We start from the raw sequence: 21,961 nt of genomic DNA on the forward strand, positions 1-21,961 counted from the left end.
CAATGTAAATCAGCACCATGTAAATCAGTGATACACACCAGTCTTCTCAGAATTCAGGAGGTAAATGCAAGGAGAGAAGCCAGCATTTGCTATCTTCTTTAGTTATGTAGAGAGTTCAAGGCTAGCATAGCATCTTAAGTGCCAGCTCAGGGTTTTTGCCAGGAGTGGAAACCTTCACGTTTTGCTCACTCATAGCTTTGCCCAGAGCCTTTGTAGCAGGGGCTGATGCTGCCTCGGATGGCAACTTACCCTCTTCTGCTTTCTTGGCAGTCTTTCCTCTTGATCTCCCTGCCTGTCTAATGCAGTTGTTCTCAACCTTCCTAAAGCTGTGACCCTTTAATGCTGTTCCTCATGATGTGGTGACCCGCTCAACTATAAAATTATTTTTGTTGCTATTTCATAATTATAATTTTGCTACTGTTATGAATTGTAATGTAAATATCTGCTGTACAACCCCTGTGAAAAGGTTGTTTTACCCAAAGGGGTCATGACCCAAAGATTGAGAATCGGTGGTCTAATGGATTTCTAACCCACTTTGGCCATTATAGCAGGAGAGATTACCAGTGGGAGCCTCTGGGGCTGACCGTGCATTGTCAGATTCCTTCTTCTCTATAATTTCTTTCAGTTTGCCTTTTGTGCTCTTTCTTCAGTAGAGGACAGTCTTGTTGTTGAAGGTACCTCTTGGAAAGAAGTTCTGACTCTATTTGTTTGCATTGAGAGATGAAAAAGTCTTCACATCGGTCTCTATATAATGTTAGCTTGTCCAGGACAGGTCTTGTACAAATAAGTCCTTTCTGGAAACATCTGTAAAGATGGCGAAGAGCAAGCTATTTCAACTTCTAATGTAGAGTTTGTTTCTAAATGTGACTTTTTTGCATAATGCTTCCCTAAGAGGGATGCTGCTAAGACTAGTTATCATTATACACCCGCCACGCCTACAGTTCATCCTGTGCTTCCTTTCTCCTCTGGTTCATATAAACGTTTATGGTCCAGTTACTCCATGAAGTTGATCCAAATCAATTCCCCATGTGATTAATCATCGTCAACATCAGTAAAATTGCCAACATAAACACTCTGCAGCTCTAAATTTTTTTAGCCCAAGATTCAGCCATTGCTATATTCTGTCTGTCTTTCTACTGAGTCACCCCCTCTCTCTTTCTCTTTCTTTCTCTCTTTCTCTCTCTAACATATTTTTATGTAGAATTTTTTTGGAACTTTCATATCAAGCACCCCAATCACACCACTCACTTCCTAGTCTTTCCATGTCCTCCCTCTGTTCTTGTTAGCCGCCCCCAGCAAAATAACACACACACACACACACACACACACACACACACACACACACACACACACAAATCCCATTCATGTTGTTTATATACTCACTGGAGCATGTTCAAACCCCCAGTGGCCTCCCTTTAATAGAATGTAGTTCTTCCCCTCCCATACCCGTCTGAATCCATCATTTGTGGAGAGCTGACTTCAGCATCTTTAACACATGTGTTAAGATTTCTCTTCAATGGCTTCCTGCTTTGGCTGTTATTTGGGGGGAGAGGGAGGGTAGGAGTGGGGTTGTCACAGAAGCCTTCTGTGTTGCTTTTTCTCTACTGTGCTTTTGCAGCCATTGATACCACTGAAAAGGTAGCTTCCCTCCTCTGTACAGTCCCCAGGAGCTCAGATCATGGGCTTCCAATGGTTTCTGGTGACAGCTCAGACCCTGAACATGGCCACCAGCTACAGTAGGAACACAGACACAGACAAGGCCCTCAAAGGCAGCTAGGACCATGGACATCTGAGTCTTTTGCTTTGTTTTTTTCTTTCATACATTATATTCAGACTATGGAGTCTTCTCTGTTGTCCCTCCATTCTTCCCAGTCCCTGCCACCACCTGCCACCACCACCACCACCCCTCTCCCCCAGATCCACTGATCCTCCATTTCCCTTCAGAAAAGAGCAGGCATCCCAGGATCTGACCAAACTAAGCATAGCAAGTCTAGATAAAGCCTCATATCAAGGCTAAAAGAGGCAACCCAGTAGGACAGAAGGGGTCCCCAAAGCAGGCAGAAGTCAGAGACAGTCCCCGGTCCCACTGTTAGGAGTTCCACAAGAACAGCAAGCCACACAACCACAGCATGTCTGCAGAGGACCTAACACAGGTCAGTTCAGTCTCTGTGAACCTCCAAAAGCCTGATTAGTTGATTGTGTGGGCTGTGTGCTCCTGGTGCCCTCACCGCTCTGGTTCCTACAATCCTTCCTCCCCTCATTAAATTGAGTCTTAATTGCAAACCCTATCAACTCTATGACTGATCTCAGTTCCATCTTCAATAAATCAGGGGGGGAGAAAAGACTCTTAGTTCATGAGACATTATCTTATGATTGTTGCAAATTTAACTTGGCATGGAACAATTAAGACTGTAAACTTGGAGTAGAAGGATGAAAGAGTGGAGTATGCAAATGGAGAGGAAAGGTTAAGAAAGTGAGCTAGCAGCATTAATGAGACATCTGTAATGTCATTTAGTGTTGTGTTTGTTGATTTAGCTTTTGAGCCAGGCTAACCCTGGCTAGCTCTATCTTGAAATGAAGATACAAAGACAAAAGGTTGATCAGAGTCTGAGGGAAAGACCATCCAGAGACTACCCCTCCCATGGATGTATCCTAAATACAGTTACAAAACCCAGGCACTATTGTGGGTGCCCACAAGTACTAGCTGACGGGGGCTGGATATAGCTATCACCTGAGAGGCTGTCCTACTGCATGACAAATACAGAAGGGGGCACTCTCAGTCAGCCATTGAACTGAGCACAGGGTCCCCAATGGGGGAGCTAGAGAAAACACCCAAGGAGCTGAAGGGATTTGCAGTGCCACAGGAGGAACAACAATATGAGTCACCTAGTACTCCCAGAGCTCCCAGGGACAAAACCATCAACCAAAGAGTACACATGGAATTACTCATGGCTCCAGATACATGAGCAGCAGAGGATGGTCTTGTTAGACACCAAAGGGAGGAGAGGCCCTTGGTCTTGGAAAGGCCTGATGCTGTAGTGTAGAGGAATACAGGACAGGGAAGCAGAGATGGGCTGATTGGGGAAGGAGAGATGGCTTATGGGATTTTCAGGGGAGGGGGGAACCAAGAAAGGGGACAACATTTGAAATGTAAATAAAGAATATGCCTAATTTTTAAAAAAAAAGAAAGAAATGCGGATAAACTGTAGCAGTGAATACGTTTAGCATTCCAGTCCAGGGTGAAGGACAGAGCTACTGAGTGAGTTTTGAGAAGTAGGGTGCTTCATTTCCTTAAAAATAGAGGCTTTTTACCATCTCTAACTGCATCATAAGCACCTCACAATGTGATTATATGATCTTTACTATTCTAATATTAATGTAATACTTATATTTCACATTTCACAGTAGAATTTGTATTCACATAGATATTCACAAAGCTATTATTAAATCCTCTTTTTTACTGCTGTTCCCTAACTTGTAGCCAGAAATTTATGTATTTTCTATAAATTCCTTCCACTTTGCTCATTTGCCTAATGCACCTGACCTTTGCCACATGCCAGGGTTGTCACAGTCGTCCTAAGATTTATTTATTCACTATATTTTCTTCCTTTTTCATGATACAAATGATAAATTGTAATTATACAGTAAGTAAGTTTCAACAGTCAACACAAAGCCAAAACCAACCACCAGCCCTGGGACTGAGGAACAGCTGGGTGGCTTCCTCAGGGTGTTCATCAGGAAGGGCACGATGGTACCTGTGTAGCACACATGGCAGTAGCCAGAGACTGATCGGTGCAGCAAATAACAGGGATGTGCATTGGATGGCCTGTGGAAGGGGGAGTCCAGTGGCTACTGGGGTAGGACCTCCATCAGAAGGCCTTTGGAAGCCCACACTAACATTTTTTTCTTATTTCCACATTCCACGTTGCTGCTGGGTAATCTAAAGCCTCAAATGACTACATATGTCATTTGTGTGTGTGTGTGTGTGTGTGTGTGTGTGTGTGTATGTGTATGTATGTATGTATATGTGTATGTATGTGTATGTGCACGTGCACGTGTATGTGTATATGTATGATGTATATGTATATATGTATATGTGTATGTGTATATGATGTATATGTATATGATATATATGTATATATGTATATAATGTATATGCATATGTATACGATGCATATGTATATGTATATATACACAATATATATGTATATGTATATGTATATGATGTATATGTATATGATGTATATGTATATGGTGTATATGTATATGATGTATATGTATATGATGTATATGTATATGATGTATATACATATGTATATGCATATGTATATGTATCTATATCTATATCTGTATCTGTGTCTGTATATGTATATGCATATGCATATGTATATGTATGGAAGTGTATAGCTACAGTATTCCTGGTAATTTAATTTTGGTTTGCCAGATAGAAGTGCATTGCTGTGAACAAGGCCTGTGAGAAGAAAGGGTAGAATGCCTAGGGAATTCCCTGCATCCTATATTTAATTCCCAGAACTTTTTAGTCTCCGGAATCTATGTTTTGATGTTTCTGGACTTTAACCAAAAAGAAGTGAGGCTGAGACAGAAGACTGTGTAAGCTGAAATGACTAGCAGACTTCAGCTTCCATGACGACCACTCCTGTGGCTCTCAGTAGCTGCCCTAGCTAGAGTCAGGACACTGCTTTGCTGTGACTTTTAAAGGTGACTTTTTTGACCCCGATGTGAGTTACTCTGCATGAAGTGTGAATCAGTGGAATGAAATGCAGGGCTTTATGAACAGGCGCCAAAGGCCCCATTCAACACAGAGGGCAGTTCCTGGGGACTCTGCTCAGCAGGAGGGGCATTCCAGGTACCCAGAGAATGTTGTCAAGAGGCCCCACCCACCGCTGAAGCCTCTGATTACACTGAAACAATATATAAACATGGGCAGGTTACTTGTGCTTAAGTGAGTTAAGGCTGTACCTCAAGGACTTCATCAAAATTATATTCCCTTTTGATTCTCTTGTGGTTTTTAAACACTTAATGAAGGTCAGCAGGTCAATAATAGGGAACAGATAAGGAGGTTGAAGGAAGCTGAATTATACTGGAGTTTAAGAAGCACATATTTGTGAAAAGAACTAGGCTTTGGTGTTAGAGTAAAACTGTGTCTTAATTATTATATATGTGTTCTGAGCAGTAAATTAGCCTTCGTGAGACTCAGTTTTCATATTAATACAAAGTACATAAGGACATTCATTGCACTGCAGAAAATATTAAGTATTAGACAGCCATCTAGATCATGGAATACATCTAGTAGATGTTCTCATAACGATACCTCACACAATGATTATTATGATGTCATAAAAATCTTTTAAAATATATCATTATTCATTTGTTATTTCCAATATCTTTAACTTTAAAATGTGAAGTCCAATTAAAAAATAATTTTGTTAATAGTTTACCAACAATTTTCAAAAGTTATTGCTTGGCTTTTCCTGGGTCATCTGGGCAGTTAGTGTTATCAAGCAAAGTGAGGCAGAAGTGAGTGGAAAAAGCTGTATTGCTTCTTCTTGCTTGGTTACTGGCCAATACAATATACTTTACCCTTTCAAATAGAGAATATCATAGCAACATTCATGGTGAATTTCTTGTATTAGATTTGTAGTAATGATGATTCTCATCTACAGTATCCAGTTTTGTAATTTCCCTTCTCCGTATGATAAACAAATTATCATCAATGTATTAAATAATTTAGTCATTAAGAATATAACTTTCCTAGGAAGAAAGTTTAAAGCATGTTCTTCAAATTAGCAGGGAAGCAATTTGTACAGTGGAGATTGGTGGGCACAGCTGTGTGTTCTCCCGCAAATGGTCCTTCCTAATTATGAATCATTTGTCTTAGGACATTTGGCAGTTGAAATTTTGCTTGAGGAAAACATATGTCTTACAATGTTGAGAAGCAGTTGTGAGTTCCATGGAGTCCCTTGAGGTCTTCTCCAAGCCCCTGGTTCTGTCACACTACATATTTGAGATTTCATAGATGACTTAAGCATGAAGAAATCAAGGGCAACAGCAGGACGCTTCTAGAATTCTTTGGCATCTTATGGTAGGAGTTGTTCTTCAAAGGTGAAGGTGAAGAAGGAGTATACCTCCTTGGAATTCTCTCGACTTGCTATTTTCCTCGCTCCCAGTGCCTAGTAACCCCTTTTTAAATTTGCATGTCTTTGAGTTTGGTTCTGTGCATCTCCTATCGGCTGGAATCAGACATTTGTTTGTCCATTGGTGCGTGTTCTTAAAGTTAATTCAGATTATACTGTGCATCTGAATTTTTAAGATTGAGTAACATTTGAGCACGTGTTTATTCCTATTTTATTTATTAGTTCATTCTCTGAAGAACATTTGGGTCATTTCAACCCTTCCACTATGGTGACTAATGCTCCAGTGGGTATTGCCATGCACACACTGGCTTGTGTTCCTCTTGGCATTGGTTTGGGGATGTTGGTTTGACTTGTTGCTGATACACAGGCTTCTGATTTCTTCACATCTTCAGTAATAGGTATTTTCTATCTTTCATTAACGATAGCTACCACAATGCCTATTAACTGCTATCTCTTTGTGGGTTTAATTCTTATTTCTAATATTGAAAAGTACTATTAAGTACTTTTTTCTTCCTTTGTGGCTATCTGTATGCTTTCCTGACTTACAGAAAGGGCAGAAACTTGTCCTCAAACATAGCATTTACTTGACAGATACTTGATAATTTTTCTGAAACTTCATTGCCTCCTCTTTAGGATATCTGAAATCATTTTTCTATTGAAACATTTGTCCTAGGGCTCACAGCAACTGGGTGCATTTATTTTTAGGGTGCAAATGTCAGTTAGACCCAAGATGTACCAAAAATAGTTTTGAGATAATTTGACGCTTTATTATAGCAAGATTAATTTTAAAAACCTTCAGATAAATCTATCTGAAAACTCTGAGGATATATTTTACATTTATAATGTAGAAGTAAAAGAATTAAAAGCCCATTTTGGTTATTACAAGTCATTTACACATGAGTTTAAATTGTACATGATTTTGCCCTGAAATATAAAGCACTAATTTGCAAATATGTATCTGGAGCCATGGGTCCCTCCATGTATACTCTTTGGTTGGTGGTTTACTCCCTAGAAGTGCAGGGGTGGGTCGAGTTAGTTGGTATTATTCTTCCTATAGGGTCACAGTCCCCTTTATCTCTTTCCTCCCTTCCCCTAACTCTCCTACTGGGGTCCCTGGACTTAGTCTGATGGTTGGCTGTGAGTATCTGCATGTATTGGTTAGGTGCTAGTGGAATCTCTCAGGGAACAACTATACCAGGCTCCTGGCAGCATCACTTGCACTTTTGAATATTATGAACACAACATTTGTTTTTTCTAATAGAACCATTCCATTCATATGTCTGGGCTAGGTGGTAGGATATTAGGGTCAAATTTCCCCTCTAACTTATCTGCCTGTGATCTTTCATGCTATTCAAATGGATTCACCTCTCTAACTTTATTGCTACTACCACACTTTATTCTCTAGGGTAATGAATGGAGCTGCTAACTGATCTCCCTCCTGCTCCCTTCTCCTTTTTCTTCTTCCTTCTATTCCCTATCTTCCCCTATGTCTTGTCCTCTAGTTCATTGGTATGCTACAGCTAATGTACTCTTTTTAAAAGAAATGACATACTTCAAATGCCCCCTTTCTGGCTTGTGCATCTCTACCGAGGTCCACAGGCTCAGACAGAGCCATCTCATTCTAACCCTAAGGCTTTCTCGCAGCAGCTCAGTTACTCCTCTACCTACTTCGCGTCTCACCCAACATTCAGCCCATCTGGACCACTCGTGGCTCTTCCAAGTGACTCCCCTCCCCGGCTATCCTGGCTGCTCTCCTCTTTCTGGATTGTGGGAGGGACATTAAAATTTTGTAGCATTTCTGTTACCTCTGGAGAAAGGCTTTCTACCCTCATGCGGTGCTCACATTTATTCTTTCTTTAGTCACCAGGGAAGCCTGGGAGGTTCCTATTTATATGTAGCTGATATTGTGATATTTAAATATCCATGTATGCAAACTAGTGAAGGGCCAGCCATTCCCACTGATTGTATCTTTTTTCATGAAAGACTTGCATAGAGCAGAAAGTTCTACATTTGTTGACTTCCTTCCCTCTGTGGTTTTAGGGCAGTGGTTCTCAACCTTCCCGATGCTGCGATTCTGTCTGCTCCTATGTTGTGGTGACCCCAACCATAAAATTGTTTCCCTTGCTTTTTCATAACTATAGTTTTGCTACTGTTATGAATCGGAATGAAAATATCTGATATGCAGGATATCTGATAGCAACCACTGTGTAAGGGTTGTTTGACCCCCTAAAGGATCACAACCCTGTTCTAGAGCTTGAATCCAGGGTTTTATAGGGCTAGCTCTAGCTAAGCAGCTATACCTCCAGCCCACGTGTAGCTTGTGGGTGCCAGAGAACTGTCGTCAGTCTGGTGGAGTGTCTAGACCCTTCTAATGTGTTTAAAAGCATTAACCAAGGAGCACTGGAAAATAAATCCAACTGTATTGAAACTAGTGAAAAATAATGCTGAATTGTGATATATCAGCTAACTAAAAACAAAATGCAGGCCTAATAATTTGCATAATTTAAAAATCATTGCTAGTAAAAATATGTATTTAAGAACTCTATAGCAAATGTTAGCATGGTATAAATATAGCTATGGTTTCTGTTGGTAAGGTTTTCTGCTCACATTTAAAAATTGTAGAAAAATTGCTACATTTCAACTACAGGGTAGTAAAAAGAAAAGTGTTATTTTCCTTTCTCACATATAAGAATCCTTTGAATTCTGTTGGGGATATTAGGCATGTGCGGCAATAGAGTACGTGCCTAATTTGTGAGACCCTAGGTTTAATCTCTCCCAACATGCAAAAAATAAGAAAGAATTCCCTGAGCTCCATGGATGGCTTGGTACTTTGTCGATGCTGGCAGTCACCCTCTTCAGGTAGTTAGAACAAATACTGTAGGCTGGCCTACAGTGCAAGCATACATTTCTCACTGTTGTGGATCTGAAATCCTAGAACAGGGCATCTGTTGGTGATGGCCCTATCCTCCCATAAACATTTGGTCCAAGTGTGCAGACAGAGGCTGGTCTGCCTGCATCCCCTCCTATTAGGTCACAAGCCTCATCTCTTGAGTACCTTCTTTGTGACCTCATCTAAACACAATCAACACATAAAGCCCCCTTCTCCTACTACCATCTTTTTTTGGTACTTGGGGCTTCAAGTGATGAAGATGGGAGTACACACAGCACTAGATGGAGATCATGGCTTTGAGCATCCCTTCCATCAATCTCTCTTCAGTCAGCCTTTTTCACAGCCCCATCCCACCCTTGAGTAGAATATGATGCTTTTCCTGAGCATGTATAACCCTACAAAATTACCTTTGCTCTTGGTTTCTCTTATCTATTGGACCAGTAATCAGCAGGTGTTTTCTAAAAAGGGCCTGTGTTGGGAAGTATTTTAGGCTTTGGGATCCATATGGTCTCTGTCATAGTTACTCAATTCATCCAGAGACAATATGTAAAAGAACAGACATGGCTGGGTACCAAGAAGAATTTTACGGACATTGAAATTTACTTCAGATAATTTTCATGTGTCATAAAATATGCTTCTATTTAAAAAATTTCAGCTATGTAAAAATGTAAAAAATCTGTCTTTGCTAGTAGAGTACAAAAAAACGGACCACTGGGTAGGCTCTGTGCAGATGGTAGTTTGTGAGCCTCTGTAGTAAATTCCAAGTTTCTTGAGGATAGGGCTGTGAATTTGTTTGTTTGTTTGTTTTTCTTTTGTTGGGGGTGGGCTTTGAGACAGGGTTTCTCTGTGTAGCCCTGACTGTCCTGGAACTCACTCTGTAGACCAGGCTGGCCTTGAACTCAAGAAATCTTCCTGTTTCTGCCTCACAAGTGCTGGGATTAAAGGCGTGTGCCACCACCACCCAGCCTTTTTTGTTCTTTATACTGTCATATCTACCATTGGTCCATTGGTGTCTGCCATATATATATGGCATATATATACTCATATATATGATATAAATACAGGCTGAATAAATATTTGAGTCTGGCAGTACTTTGGACTCATAGATGCTGTCTCTGTATTCTTCCAGAGTTTGAATTGGACAGCAGACAAATTCCTCACGAGAAGTTAAGCGAAATCTAGATTTGTGAATTTAGTCTAGCACAATTTTCTGGCTACTTCCTCTGGAATCTTCGTTTTCTTTAAGTGGCATCCAGTTGTTTCCTATGTTGAAGGTATAGCCATTCTACCTGTGTGCACATCAACCTGATGGGAGTTGATATATTACCCCTATTTTTCCAAGTCCCAGGTCCTAAATGTGGTACCTTCAGCAGTAGAATCTTCTGTTTGAGGCAGACAACCAAGGGCAATGGTAATAGCCTGTATTGTTACAGTTTAACTGTAGTTGTCATAATGAGAATCTCGGGTATTTCATTCACAAAGAGATGACTCCCTATAGAGATTAATAAAACACTTAAAATCAAAGATAAATGAAAGATTTTTTTTAATGGTCTCTTTAAGGGAGCAACAGATTTACACCCCTGCAGGTATCTTAAGCAAGATGTTAATCACAACTCTAAAATAACTACATTTTTAATGACATGCTAGGTCATGCCTTAATGACTATTCATGCTTGCCTTCCTATAAAATGCCAGCTTTACTGAAATACAGTGTCTTAAAATGTGAGGATGCTCTGGCATGTTGCTCAAGGTCATGGATAAATTTTCTGTCTCATCAACCCATGTTCATTATCATGAAGCAATATTATCTGAGATGAAGTTTCACTTAGGGACTTTTAATAGCTGAAGTAAGCAAATCATTGAGTTTTGAGAACTCTTTTCAAAAGTCATTAAAATATGCACGTGGGAGGCTGTAGAGATGGCTCAGTAGTTAAGAGCACTGGCTATTCTTCCAGAGGTCCTGAGTTCAATTCCAATGAACGAATGAGCCACATGGTGGCTCAGCATCATCTATAATGAGATCTGATAGTCTCTTCTGTCTAATGACCTCTTATATCCTGCACACATACATGAAAATGGAGTACTCATATATACAAATAAATAAATCTTAAAATATGAATAATGAGATATGATAAATTCAGATAAAGACAACTATAACATGAAATATGCAGGCTTACAGTCTCATATGGGATTCTTTTTAGGTGATCATGTATATAAACTTCATTTATCAAGAATTATATCTAACACTTATCAATAAAAAGCTCATTTCTGCTTGTTCGAGGAAGTTGCCTCTGGTTGAACATACACAGGTTTTTTGTTGTTGTTGTTGTTTGTTTTTGTTTGTTTTTTGGAAAGTTGAAATATATATACAAGAGATACATGCCATATTAGTCATATATGCCATGACCACAGGAGCATATACACGGATACACACATACACTCATACACAGGCTTTCATGGCCACACAGAGGCACAGAGAACTACACACACAGATAACACACAAAGGCACACACAAAGGCACACACACACACACACACACACACACACACACACACACACACACTCCACACATGCCAAAATTGCTAAACTCTTGCTCTTACTGCTGCCTCTCTCAGTGTGACCTCCTTTCTTGATTCCTGAGTTGTTCCTGGCCTCACTAGACACTTTTCACCCCTTGTTTAAACCTTTGCACACAGTGAATTACCAAAACAATTTTCCTTACCAATGCTCCCATCAAATTCCTGCTATGCCCTATAGATTCTATTTGAACTGCTATCTATCTATCGGCACCACTGCTGGTCTATAGACCATTTGACTCAGGGATCTCTTAATCTAATATGTGTCCCTCCTAGATTATTTTTCTCTGCTAACACTATGGCTGTCACTCTAAAACCATATAAAGGAAATCTCATGCCCAGCTGCTCAGGGGATGAAAGTATTGTATCTTTTCTTTCTGCAGAACTATGACTTAAAGATGTATACACTCTGAACTTCATTCAGGTGTTCTTTATCTAGTCATCAACTGGTGTGTGTTTGAAAACTGTGTATGCATGTGCCAGTTGCTAATCCTTCAAAAAGAAATGTTGGGGCCAGCAGGGTGGCTCAGTATGTAGGGGTATCTTACACCAAGCCTGAGGAGTTAAGTTCAATCTCTGGGATCAGCATGGTGGAAGGAAAGAACTTAGTCTTTCAAGTTGTCCTTTGAACCCCACACTCATGCTGTAACATGCACAACTCACACACATAAACATAGTCACCAACACATTCATGCAATAAAAATAAAATTGTTAAACATAAAATATTAGTAACATTGATTGGTGCAACCTAATTTTTCCTTTGGCTGTGGGTTTATATATTGTGTCATGCCCAATAATTGCTAAAAGGATGAGTTTAGAATTTTTTATTTTTATTATACATAAACATTTCATAATATGTTGGTATGCCTGAGGTCTGTTCTTTTACATTTGGGTTATTTGCTTTGCTTTGTTTTGTATTTTAAAGATCCCTGACAGCTTTTCATTGTTCATCAAATGAATTCTTACTTCACAAACCTGTGTTCCAAATCCCTGTATCGGCTCTCTCTCACACCGGGTCACAGGTGGACAGAGATCTCAGTCGGTTGCTGGATGGTGCTGGTCTTGACTCTGGTTCAAGTTCTTTCCTCAGTGTATACTCCATCCACATCTCTTCAGTCCCAACCTTTGTCATTTCCCAAGGTCTTCCTTGTAGATCTATTCTTGGGTCCTCTCACCTCTTTGTTTTCCTATCATCGAGTCTGATGATTTTTGTGAAGTAAACAAGTGTTCTGGAGATGAGCCTGGAGTCACCAAAAGAGTTAGACAACAGTGGCTGGAGAATACCTGTAGTGACTGTTTGATGAAGTGTCGCTTTCAACATTATTTGGAAAGGAGCCATGCATATATATAACTTCTTTCTGTTATCATTTTTATCTGCTTTATTGAATGTGTTGGATTTCTTTTTCCACCACTGACAAACTTATTCTCAAAGAGATTTGCAAAGGAAGTTAGACACAATTCCAGAAAATGGGTATCCTATTCCATTTCTTCTTACTCTCTTATTCCTTTCCTTTCTTCTTCTTCTTCTTCTTTCTTCTTCTTCTTCTTCTTCTTCTTCTTCTTCTTCTTCTTCTTCTTCTTCTTCTTCTTCTTCTTCCTTTTTAAATCAAGGGTCTGTTTTGGCTTTTTTTTTTTTAAGATTTATTTTATGTATGTGAGCATACTTAGCAGTCTTCAGACACACCAGAAGAGGGCATTGGATCCCTTTGCAGATGGTTGTGATCTACCATGTGGTTGCTGGGAATTGAACTCAGGACTTCTGGAAGAGCAGTCAGTGCTCTTAACCACTGAGCCATCTCTCCAGCCCCCTCCAGGCCCCTCTCTTATTCCTTTCACGTTGCTTCTGTCCCACCCACTCAAAGCACATCTGCATTCCTACCTTGTCGGTGACATTTCCTCCCCTCCCAACCCCTATCTTGGCTCTCTCCATTAACTATGTTCACTCGAAGTAAGTGTATTGTGGAGACATCCAGTACTTCCTCTCAGTACCATCTGCTGTTGCCTCTTTTACAGTTTCAGGTAGAGTATATGATATGACCTTCCATGTGATTAACTCCAAGTTCAGATTTGAACTATCTAATGTCATGGTCCCTGTGTCTTCCTTCCTCCATTTGTCTATTGTATGAGTCTGAATCAATCAGTTCCTGTCTGAAGGTTGTCTGTGAATCTGTCTGTTACTTCCCTGTGTGCCTGTGTTCGGTTTGTTTATGTCAGTGCCATCTGTCGTTGTGTTTCTGACCCAGCAAAGGGCTTCACTCTGAATTTATTGAAACAGAAGCCATCACAATGAGAAGGAATGGGACACGTTACCGAGACCTTTAACAGAGTTTTTTGGTTTTTGTTTGTTTGTTTATGTTTTTTTACAGCGGATAAGTCACTGGCTCCAACTGCTCTCAACTGACCAGATAACAAACAACACTACAAATAGCACTGTTAATTAAGCAATACTGGAATGTTGTAGCATTCAACGTTTAAGGTGTCTTTTCATTTTAGAGGATGGCATTTAGCTACTATATTTGCTGTTTTCAGCAAATGACACATAAGCATTCTTCTGGGTCACCGACCTGGAAAGAGTACAGCATTTAAGACTAGAGCTATCCATTAACTTAGGTCGTAAAAGTTGCTCACAGGGGAAATCCAAGGCAAGTAGGTTGACTGTCACATTGTTCTCTTAAAAGTAGGTTAAACCAACAGATCCAGTACACATGACCTCGAGGTGTATTCTCAACTCTGGTTATGAGTTCCAGTCTCTTAAAATGTCAAAGATTTTTCTTTTTTTTCTTTTTGGAAAAAAGAAAATCTACTTTTTTTCTGGTGCCTGGGAGGGGCATGCCTTTTTTTAATTTAAAATTTAATTTTTTATTATATTCAACACAATATGTATTTTTATACCAATCATAAAAGTAGTGGACATGTTACTAAATGAACATAAAAAGATAAAGTCTCTTTGTTTGTTTGTTTTGTTTTTAGTAGAGCTTAAAATCTTGGCTCTTACTGTGGTAGAAACCCAAAATAAGAACAGGTTTTAGGTATTGGAGTTCATTGTAATAAGGTTGTCCCCCAGGACTTCAATGTCCCTCACATCACCAAGGATTTTACCTCTATAGTACGTAAGCTAAGAGTTGACAGTCTGCTGCACCAAGGAATGAGTTGTAGGCATAATTATTTGGATACAGATGTCCTGCTATGGTCAAAGCTATTTGACTTGAGTGATTGTCATCATTCTCAGCCCACTGGGACCAGGTTACATTCATTTAAGAAGTGGTGTGTGTATTATGATGGTCTATCCATGAAGTCATTTATTAGATGGTTCTGCTTGGAGGGTGGCACAGACATTAGGTGAGGGTAAGATTCTGGTTTAGTGGCTGTGATAATTTTGAAAAGCATTCATCTCAGAAAAAGAGAAACTTATAAGGTCATCTTCTTCAAAATTGATACGGCAATTATAAATATCAAGCAAAACATTCAGTCTCACTCTTTGTTGTTCTCTTACAAGCCACCTCCCAAAATAGTTGTCTACGTTTCTTTTGGCTGAATAAATAATTTTGAAATATGTAAGCTGTTCTGAAAACCATAGGATAGTGTAAAAACATCAAATAAACAATCATATTAGTAGAGCAGCTGAGGTAGGAGAAGCATGATTTTAAGTCCATTATGTAGTACACAGCAAGACACTGTCACGTACAAACAAGCAGAACGTGTATATGTATATGGATTGTACAATATTGGACATATCTCTCCAATTACCAAATTAGAGAGATCACTGGGTGAGAGCCAACAAATTTTTAATCCCACATATTTTTGAATTTCAATCAATTAGGATATGTTGGTAATATTAATTTTCAAATTAAGAGATATTAAGGAAAAGTAATTGTTACTTCCTATTATTTTTGTTGTTAGAAGTTGAATTGTTCGAGGCCAGCCTGGTCTACAGAGTGAGTTCCAGGACAGCCAGGGCTACACAGAAAAACCCTGTCTCAAAAAAAAAAAAAAAAGTGGAATTGTTTGTGTGGGTTTTTGAAAGATTATTTTCTTGCTTTTTCTAAGGTTTAGTTTCCCTCCATGTGTTGGTGTTTTCCATCTATTGTCCTTTATAGGGCTGGATTTGTGGAAAGATATTGTATAAACTTGTTTTTTTTTCATGGAATACCTTGTTTTCCCCATCTATGGTAATTGAGAGTTTTGCTGGGTATAGCAGCCTAGGCTAGCATCTGTGTTCTCTTAGGGTCTGTATGACATCTGCCCAGGATCTTCTAGCTTTCATAATCTCTGGTGAGAAGTCTGGTGTAATTCTGATAGGCATGCTTTTATATGTTACTTGACTTTTTTCTCTTACTGCTTTTAATATTCTTTCCTTCTTTAGTGCATTTGATGTTTTGATTATTATGTGACAGGAGGACTTTCTGGTCTGGTCCAGTCTGTTTGGAGTTCTGAAAGCTTCTTGTATGTTCATTGGCATCTCTTTCCTTAGGGTAAGGAAGTTTTCTTCTATAATTTTGTTGAAGATATTTACTGGCCCTTTAAGTTGGGAATCTTCACTCTCCTATACCTATTATCCTTAGGTTTGGTCTTCTTATTGTGTCCTGAATTTCCTGAATGTTTTAGTTTAGGAGCTTTTTGCTTTTTGTGTTCTTTTTGACTGTTGTGTCAATGTTTTCTATGGTATCTTCTGCCCCTGAGTTTCACTCTTCTATCTCTTATATTCTGTTCTTGATGCTTGCATCTATGACTTCTGATCTCTTCCCCAAGTTTTCTAGATCCAGGGTTGTTTCACTTTGTGATTTCTTTATTGCTTCTAGTTTCATTTTTAGATCCTAGATGGTTTTGTTCATTTCCTTTGCCTGTTTGGTTGTGTTTTCCTATAATTCTTTAAGGTATTTTTGTGTTTCTTCTTTAACGGATTCTAGCTGTTTACCTGTGTTCTCCTGTATTTCTTTAAGGAAGTTATTTATGTCCTTCTTAAAGTCCTCTATCATCATCATAAGTGATTTTAGATCTGAATCTTGCTTTTCTGGTGTGATGGTGTATCCAGGACTTGCTATGTTGGAAGAATTGAGTTCTGATATGCTAAGTAATCTTGGTTTCTATGATGCTAAGTAATCTTGGTTTCTGTTGTTATGGACTTATGCTTGCCTCCCACCATCTGGTTATCTCTAGTGCTACCTGCCCTTAATATATCTGACTAGAAATCCTTCCTGTGATCCTGGTTGTGTCAGAACTCCTCAGAGTCAAGCTGTCTCTGTGAACCCATAATTCTGGTATACTGTGACTCTGAAAACCTGTGTGTTCCTTAGACTCAAGCTGCCTCTGGGACCCTGAGATCCTGGTGTGACCAAACTCCCAGGATCCTGGGATCCTATGATCCTGGATGTGTGAAAGCACCTGGGAGTGGAGCTTCCTCTGGGTGTTGTCGGACTGGGTCGGACTGGCTGCTGAGTTTGTACCTAAGGTTAGCTCAAGGCACCAGCTCAGATAGACTGGAAGGAACCTGTTCCATTGGTCTGGTGGAGTTCCTGCTTGCCTGTCTCCAGTTGCTCCCAGTGTTGGGACAGATGTTGTGTCTTCCTCATCTCTGATCCTATCAATTTTTTAAATTACATTGCATCAATACACATATTAGCTTAACATAGTTTTTATTATGAAAATGATATCCATTAAGATAAAGACAATAACAAACATTTCACATACTTACCATACAGATTTGCCTACCAAGACTTTTATATGCATATCTCTTATCACTTTTTCAATTTTATGTGTCAGATGTATTGTATATGTGCATGTCTGTGCACAATGCTTAATAACTATTTCCTGTGGAGACGCTCAGAGGATAACGGATGCTCTAGAACTGGAATTCCAGATGCTTGTGAGCTTCTATATGGGTGCTGAGACTCAAACCTGGATCCCCTGGAAGAGCAGTCAGTGTTCTTAACTGCTGAGCTCTTCAGCCCACAATGCAGTCTTTTTTTTTTTTTTTAAATAAGTTTACCTTGATAATTTGCAGTACTGCATTCAATAATCCCTGCCATTTTGTTCTTAAACTTGTCTATTAATCATGCACTTAATAGTTATGCTGTATCAGTTTCAACATTTAATTATATATTGCCAAAGATAATGGATATAAGAGGAGAGATTAAAATTAAACCAACATACCTAATCAAAGTTTTACATAGTTTTCGTACAAGTTACAGTTTGTTAAACAAGCATTATGTATAGATTGCTGCATAATTATTATTTCTGTTATATGGAATCCCCCCAAAGTCTAAATTAATTATTTCATTTGTACTTTTTTATAACTAAAATATAATTATGTGAGTCATTAATAATCTTCTGGATTGTTACCCAGGAAAATTATTTCTTGGGAGCCTCTTATTTTTTTGGCCTATACTATTTCCTTCCTGCACTGTCTTTAATGTGTGCCTTTGAATGAATAGTCAGAGACATAAAAGCAATAGGAAACGTCTTGGAAGATAATAATCTTACTGCAGAAAACCAGGGACCACATTTTGCCACTGAGTATAGCTGGCTTTTTGATGAAATGGGACAGCTTAATACCATTAGCTTTAAATGTGTGTAAAAGGTTAATCACTTTCGTACCTCTCATGAATACTCATCTCGTTTACAGGGTGTTGTTCACAAGTGAAATTCTCTAATTAATTTCCCCCTCCTTGCTTTGTCTTCCCTCTCCAGCGCTTGTAAATGTGAAACTCTGGGCCATTGATCGACAATGTTTTCAAACAATAATGATGAGGACAGGACTCATCAAGCATACCGAGTACATGGAGTTTTTAAAAAGGTAGGACACTTAATTTTTCCTTTCAATTTTGGAGACTTTGGTGCCTCTTTGAGATGCAGCGTTCTTGTGCCATTGTCTCACACTCAATCGCCGCTCGATCTGTAAAAGGCGCAGACTTCAGCCTTTTTATGTTTCTACTGCCTGTTCTCAGGATATGTGGTAGCATAGAGACATCCAAATTTTACCAAATATACTCAGACACACAGAGTTTTCTCCAGAACACAAAGGAGAAATCACTTGAGCAGGAAAGGATGTCTAGTTCCTTTTCATGATCTTCTGGCTAATGTGCTTACCTGGCCTCCTCTAAACAGACCACCATGCCTCACTGAGCTGTTGCCTGTGGGTTTTCATAGGAAAGGTCACAGATCTAAAGAAGAGAAATTCCACAGGACAGCTTATGAGCTCAGAATCTTGAGATTAATTTCCCAAATTAATTTATTCCTAGTTCCTTTTGTTATTCATAGGTTATTATGATGAACCAATATAGAATGAGGATTTTAAGAGGAAAAAAAATCTACTTCTTTCATAGAAGCTCATATTCACCATTAAATTTGCCATTAAACTTCAACATATATTATTGAATAACTTTATTCTGAAAAGGGACATTGACAATTCTAGTGACTTTAAACATATTTTGTCTTGCTTACATTTTTTTTTAACTAAAAAAAAAAAAAGCTGGGGATGATTAAGGGGTTGAGAAAGCTTCCAGCACAAGCTTGAGGTCATCAAGAAAAGTTGGGCGTGGCCGTGCACAGGTCTGCAACCCCAACATGGTGGGAGAGGGCGGAGACAAGCAGAGAGAGACTTGCTGGCCAGGCAGTCTAAAACAGTGAGACACAGGTTCAGTGAGACACCCTGTTTCGGGAGAGTAAGGTAGAGTGGGGTGGAGGAGGCCACCTTCTGCACATACCTATGTGTGCCTCTTGTCTCGCTGTTGTGCATGCGAGTATGCCTCGTACACCCCATGCATATACATCCACACATATACAATTGTATTATTTTACATTTTTCAATTATTGAATAGAAATGTGCAGATTATATGAAACAAAGAGTGTACAATCAAGTTTCCTTTTTGAGGGCTAGAATATTAAACTGAGTTCTACAGTTTCCATTTCTGCAAATACGTGGTTAAAATAGAGCCAACAAGTCAAATTCATATTTTATTTCAGTGATACATCTTAACAGATGTCTATTGAGGTTTCTTAGGATGCAATTTTAATGTCCCTTACTTGGGTATTTCTGTTAATTAATTTTGTTTCTGCCTCATCTTTTATACATCTTTCATTTCCACATGAAATCTTTTCGTTATATTCCTGCTGAAGGGACAATAAAATTCTAATTTGATATCAAGTAATAATATATTAAAATAGCTCAATGTCAGCAGGGTGTTTTCTATTTCCCTCAGTGTGATTAGATGAGGAGAGGTGGAAAAATAAATTTCTTTTGGAGTTCAGTATAGTTTGGAAGGAAATTAAAATTTTGAGATGTCATATTTATGTGGAAGGATATATACACGTTCAATGGTGTGTGTGTGTGTATGTGTGTGTGTGTGTGTGAGAGTGTGTGTGTGAGTGAGTGTTAAGAGAGAGAAAGAGAGAATACATATTCCTTTTAAGTCATAAAGTGTATAAAGTGTGACATTATTGATCTGTCTGCACTCTAATAAAAACTTGAGTTGGTAAGTAATGAAATGCCTGTGTGGGGGCTGGAGCTGGCCATTTGTCCGGAATATCTCAGCTTGAATCCTTAACATGTTGATTTTAGCTTCCATGGATTTGTAATATCAAGGAATGGGCCAAGTGGCAATCAAATGCTCTTTCAGACAATTCTAGGAAGGTCTTTTCTACTAGCACTATTTCTGAGGATAGAGGTATGTGTGTGTGTGTGTGTGTGTGTGTGTGTGTGTGTGTAATCATGTGTAATCAGAGCTACCTTAGTTTTATAATGTGTTTTGACTTTCCAAATATTAATGGCTCTCTAGAGTGAGTGTTTTTTGTTGTCAGTTAGCACAAGGCAAGCTGAATTGACAGAGAGAATGAAAGAAAAGTGGAAACTACTAACTCTGAAGTCGCTTTGCATTCTGCCACTGTGCATAACAAGTTCACAGTGCTGCGAGAGCATAGAGGGCTGGCAAAGTGCCCATCTGTGTGTGTGCCTTATTCTTCTAAAACCGTGGCCGTGATTTAGTGGCTCCATCTCCACAGCCGGTTGGTAGCTCGCAGCCAGTGTTAGATTATTCATAGTCTCATTCTGATGTTCTAGGCTGTTCTCCAGCAGTTGCCAGCTAGTTTTCTCAGCCGGGGCTCCTGAGATACATCACTTAATGATTCCCCGGGACCTTGAGCCTGTCCTGGGCTTCCCTACCCCGTGCGCATCTGTTTTTCCTCCACATTATCATTGGTTAAGGCTCGCTCTCCCACAGAAGCTGATCTCAACCACAAAGCTGTCTTTATTGACTCTCTGGCGTTCCACCACCACTGTACCTTTGACTGCCCACTTTCTTTGATTATAATTCTGTTTCCATTCTTATTCCTACTTCTAAGCTGCAAACTTTTCAGTGCAAGGGCTACTCCTTAGGCATTTTATTGTTTTCCTTTGGTACAAGGTATATTGCTGTGTAGGTAGTTTACACGCCATTACACACTTTTTGAGGTTCATTGCAAATGTTAATACAGGCTTCCGGCTTTCAGAAAATTGTTTAAAATCTCATGATGACAGTCTAGCATTAAATCAAGAATAGCTTCCTAATGAGCGCAAGCCCTTGGCTATAGTGCAGGGCACATGCCCATGAAGTTTAAATAGTGAAGAACATTCACTCTTCCCACATATTACCAAGATAATTATTCTTTTTGTTGTTGTTGTTGTTGTTGAGGTTTTTTTAAAAAATGCCATAACAGGGCTAGAGAATGGCTCAGCACTGGCTGCTTTTCTAGAGGACCTAAGTTCAGTTTTCCAAACCCATATAGTACCTTACAAACAAACTTTTTGTGACAACAGTCTGGGGGGAGGTGACGCCCTCTTCTGGCCTCTGCGGACACCGCATTTCTGTGGTGCCCAGATGTACATGCAGGCCAAACATTCATACACAAAAAATAAAAGTAAGTTAAAGTAGAAGTAGAGGTAAGGGAGGAAAGTTAACAACACCCAAGGGAAATGATCAAATTATTGCCAAAACTCAGAATTTCAAAATCAATTAAAATTCTGCTATGAATTTAAATCATTTATTGCCCTATTCATTTGTTTTTAAAGCACAGTTACTTGCCGCTAATTTGTACAATACAAAACCAAGTTTTGCATGGCCAAGTCAATCCAGCATTTTCTTTATGACTTCATATTTAGAAAGGCTTACCTAGCTTAGTATTAGAAAAAGACCAAATATTTTAAAGTTCTCTTTAATGCTCTCTGGCAGGGGTAGGGGTTATATTTCTCTGTGTCTGCTAAGTAAAACTTTGATCTGAATTTTCCTGCTGTAGATAAAGAGGCAAAGCAGTTGTGACAGTTCTCGCAAAAAAACTCTAGGAAATGATAATACAATATTTTTATATTAT

General features: G+C 39.1%; 1 protein-coding gene across 2 annotated transcripts in view; it reads left to right on the plus strand.

Annotated features, from left to right (window-relative positions):
• Prkg1 (protein kinase cGMP-dependent 1) overlaps positions 1-21,961 on the plus strand; it is a 1,198,874-nt gene that overhangs the window by 778,698 nt on the left and 398,215 nt on the right. For both annotated transcript variants that reach the window (XM_052187297.1, XM_052187287.1), the window contains exon 4: positions 18,308-18,413. In XM_052187297.1, the coding sequence (XP_052043257.1) occupies positions 18,308-18,413 (106 nt within the window). The remainder of the gene's footprint in view (positions 1-18,307; positions 18,414-21,961) is intronic.

Source organism: Apodemus sylvaticus, chromosome 1 (genome assembly GCF_947179515.1).
Source record: "Apodemus sylvaticus chromosome 1, mApoSyl1.1, whole genome shotgun sequence".
NCBI lineage: Eukaryota > Metazoa > Chordata > Mammalia > Rodentia > Muridae > Apodemus > Apodemus sylvaticus.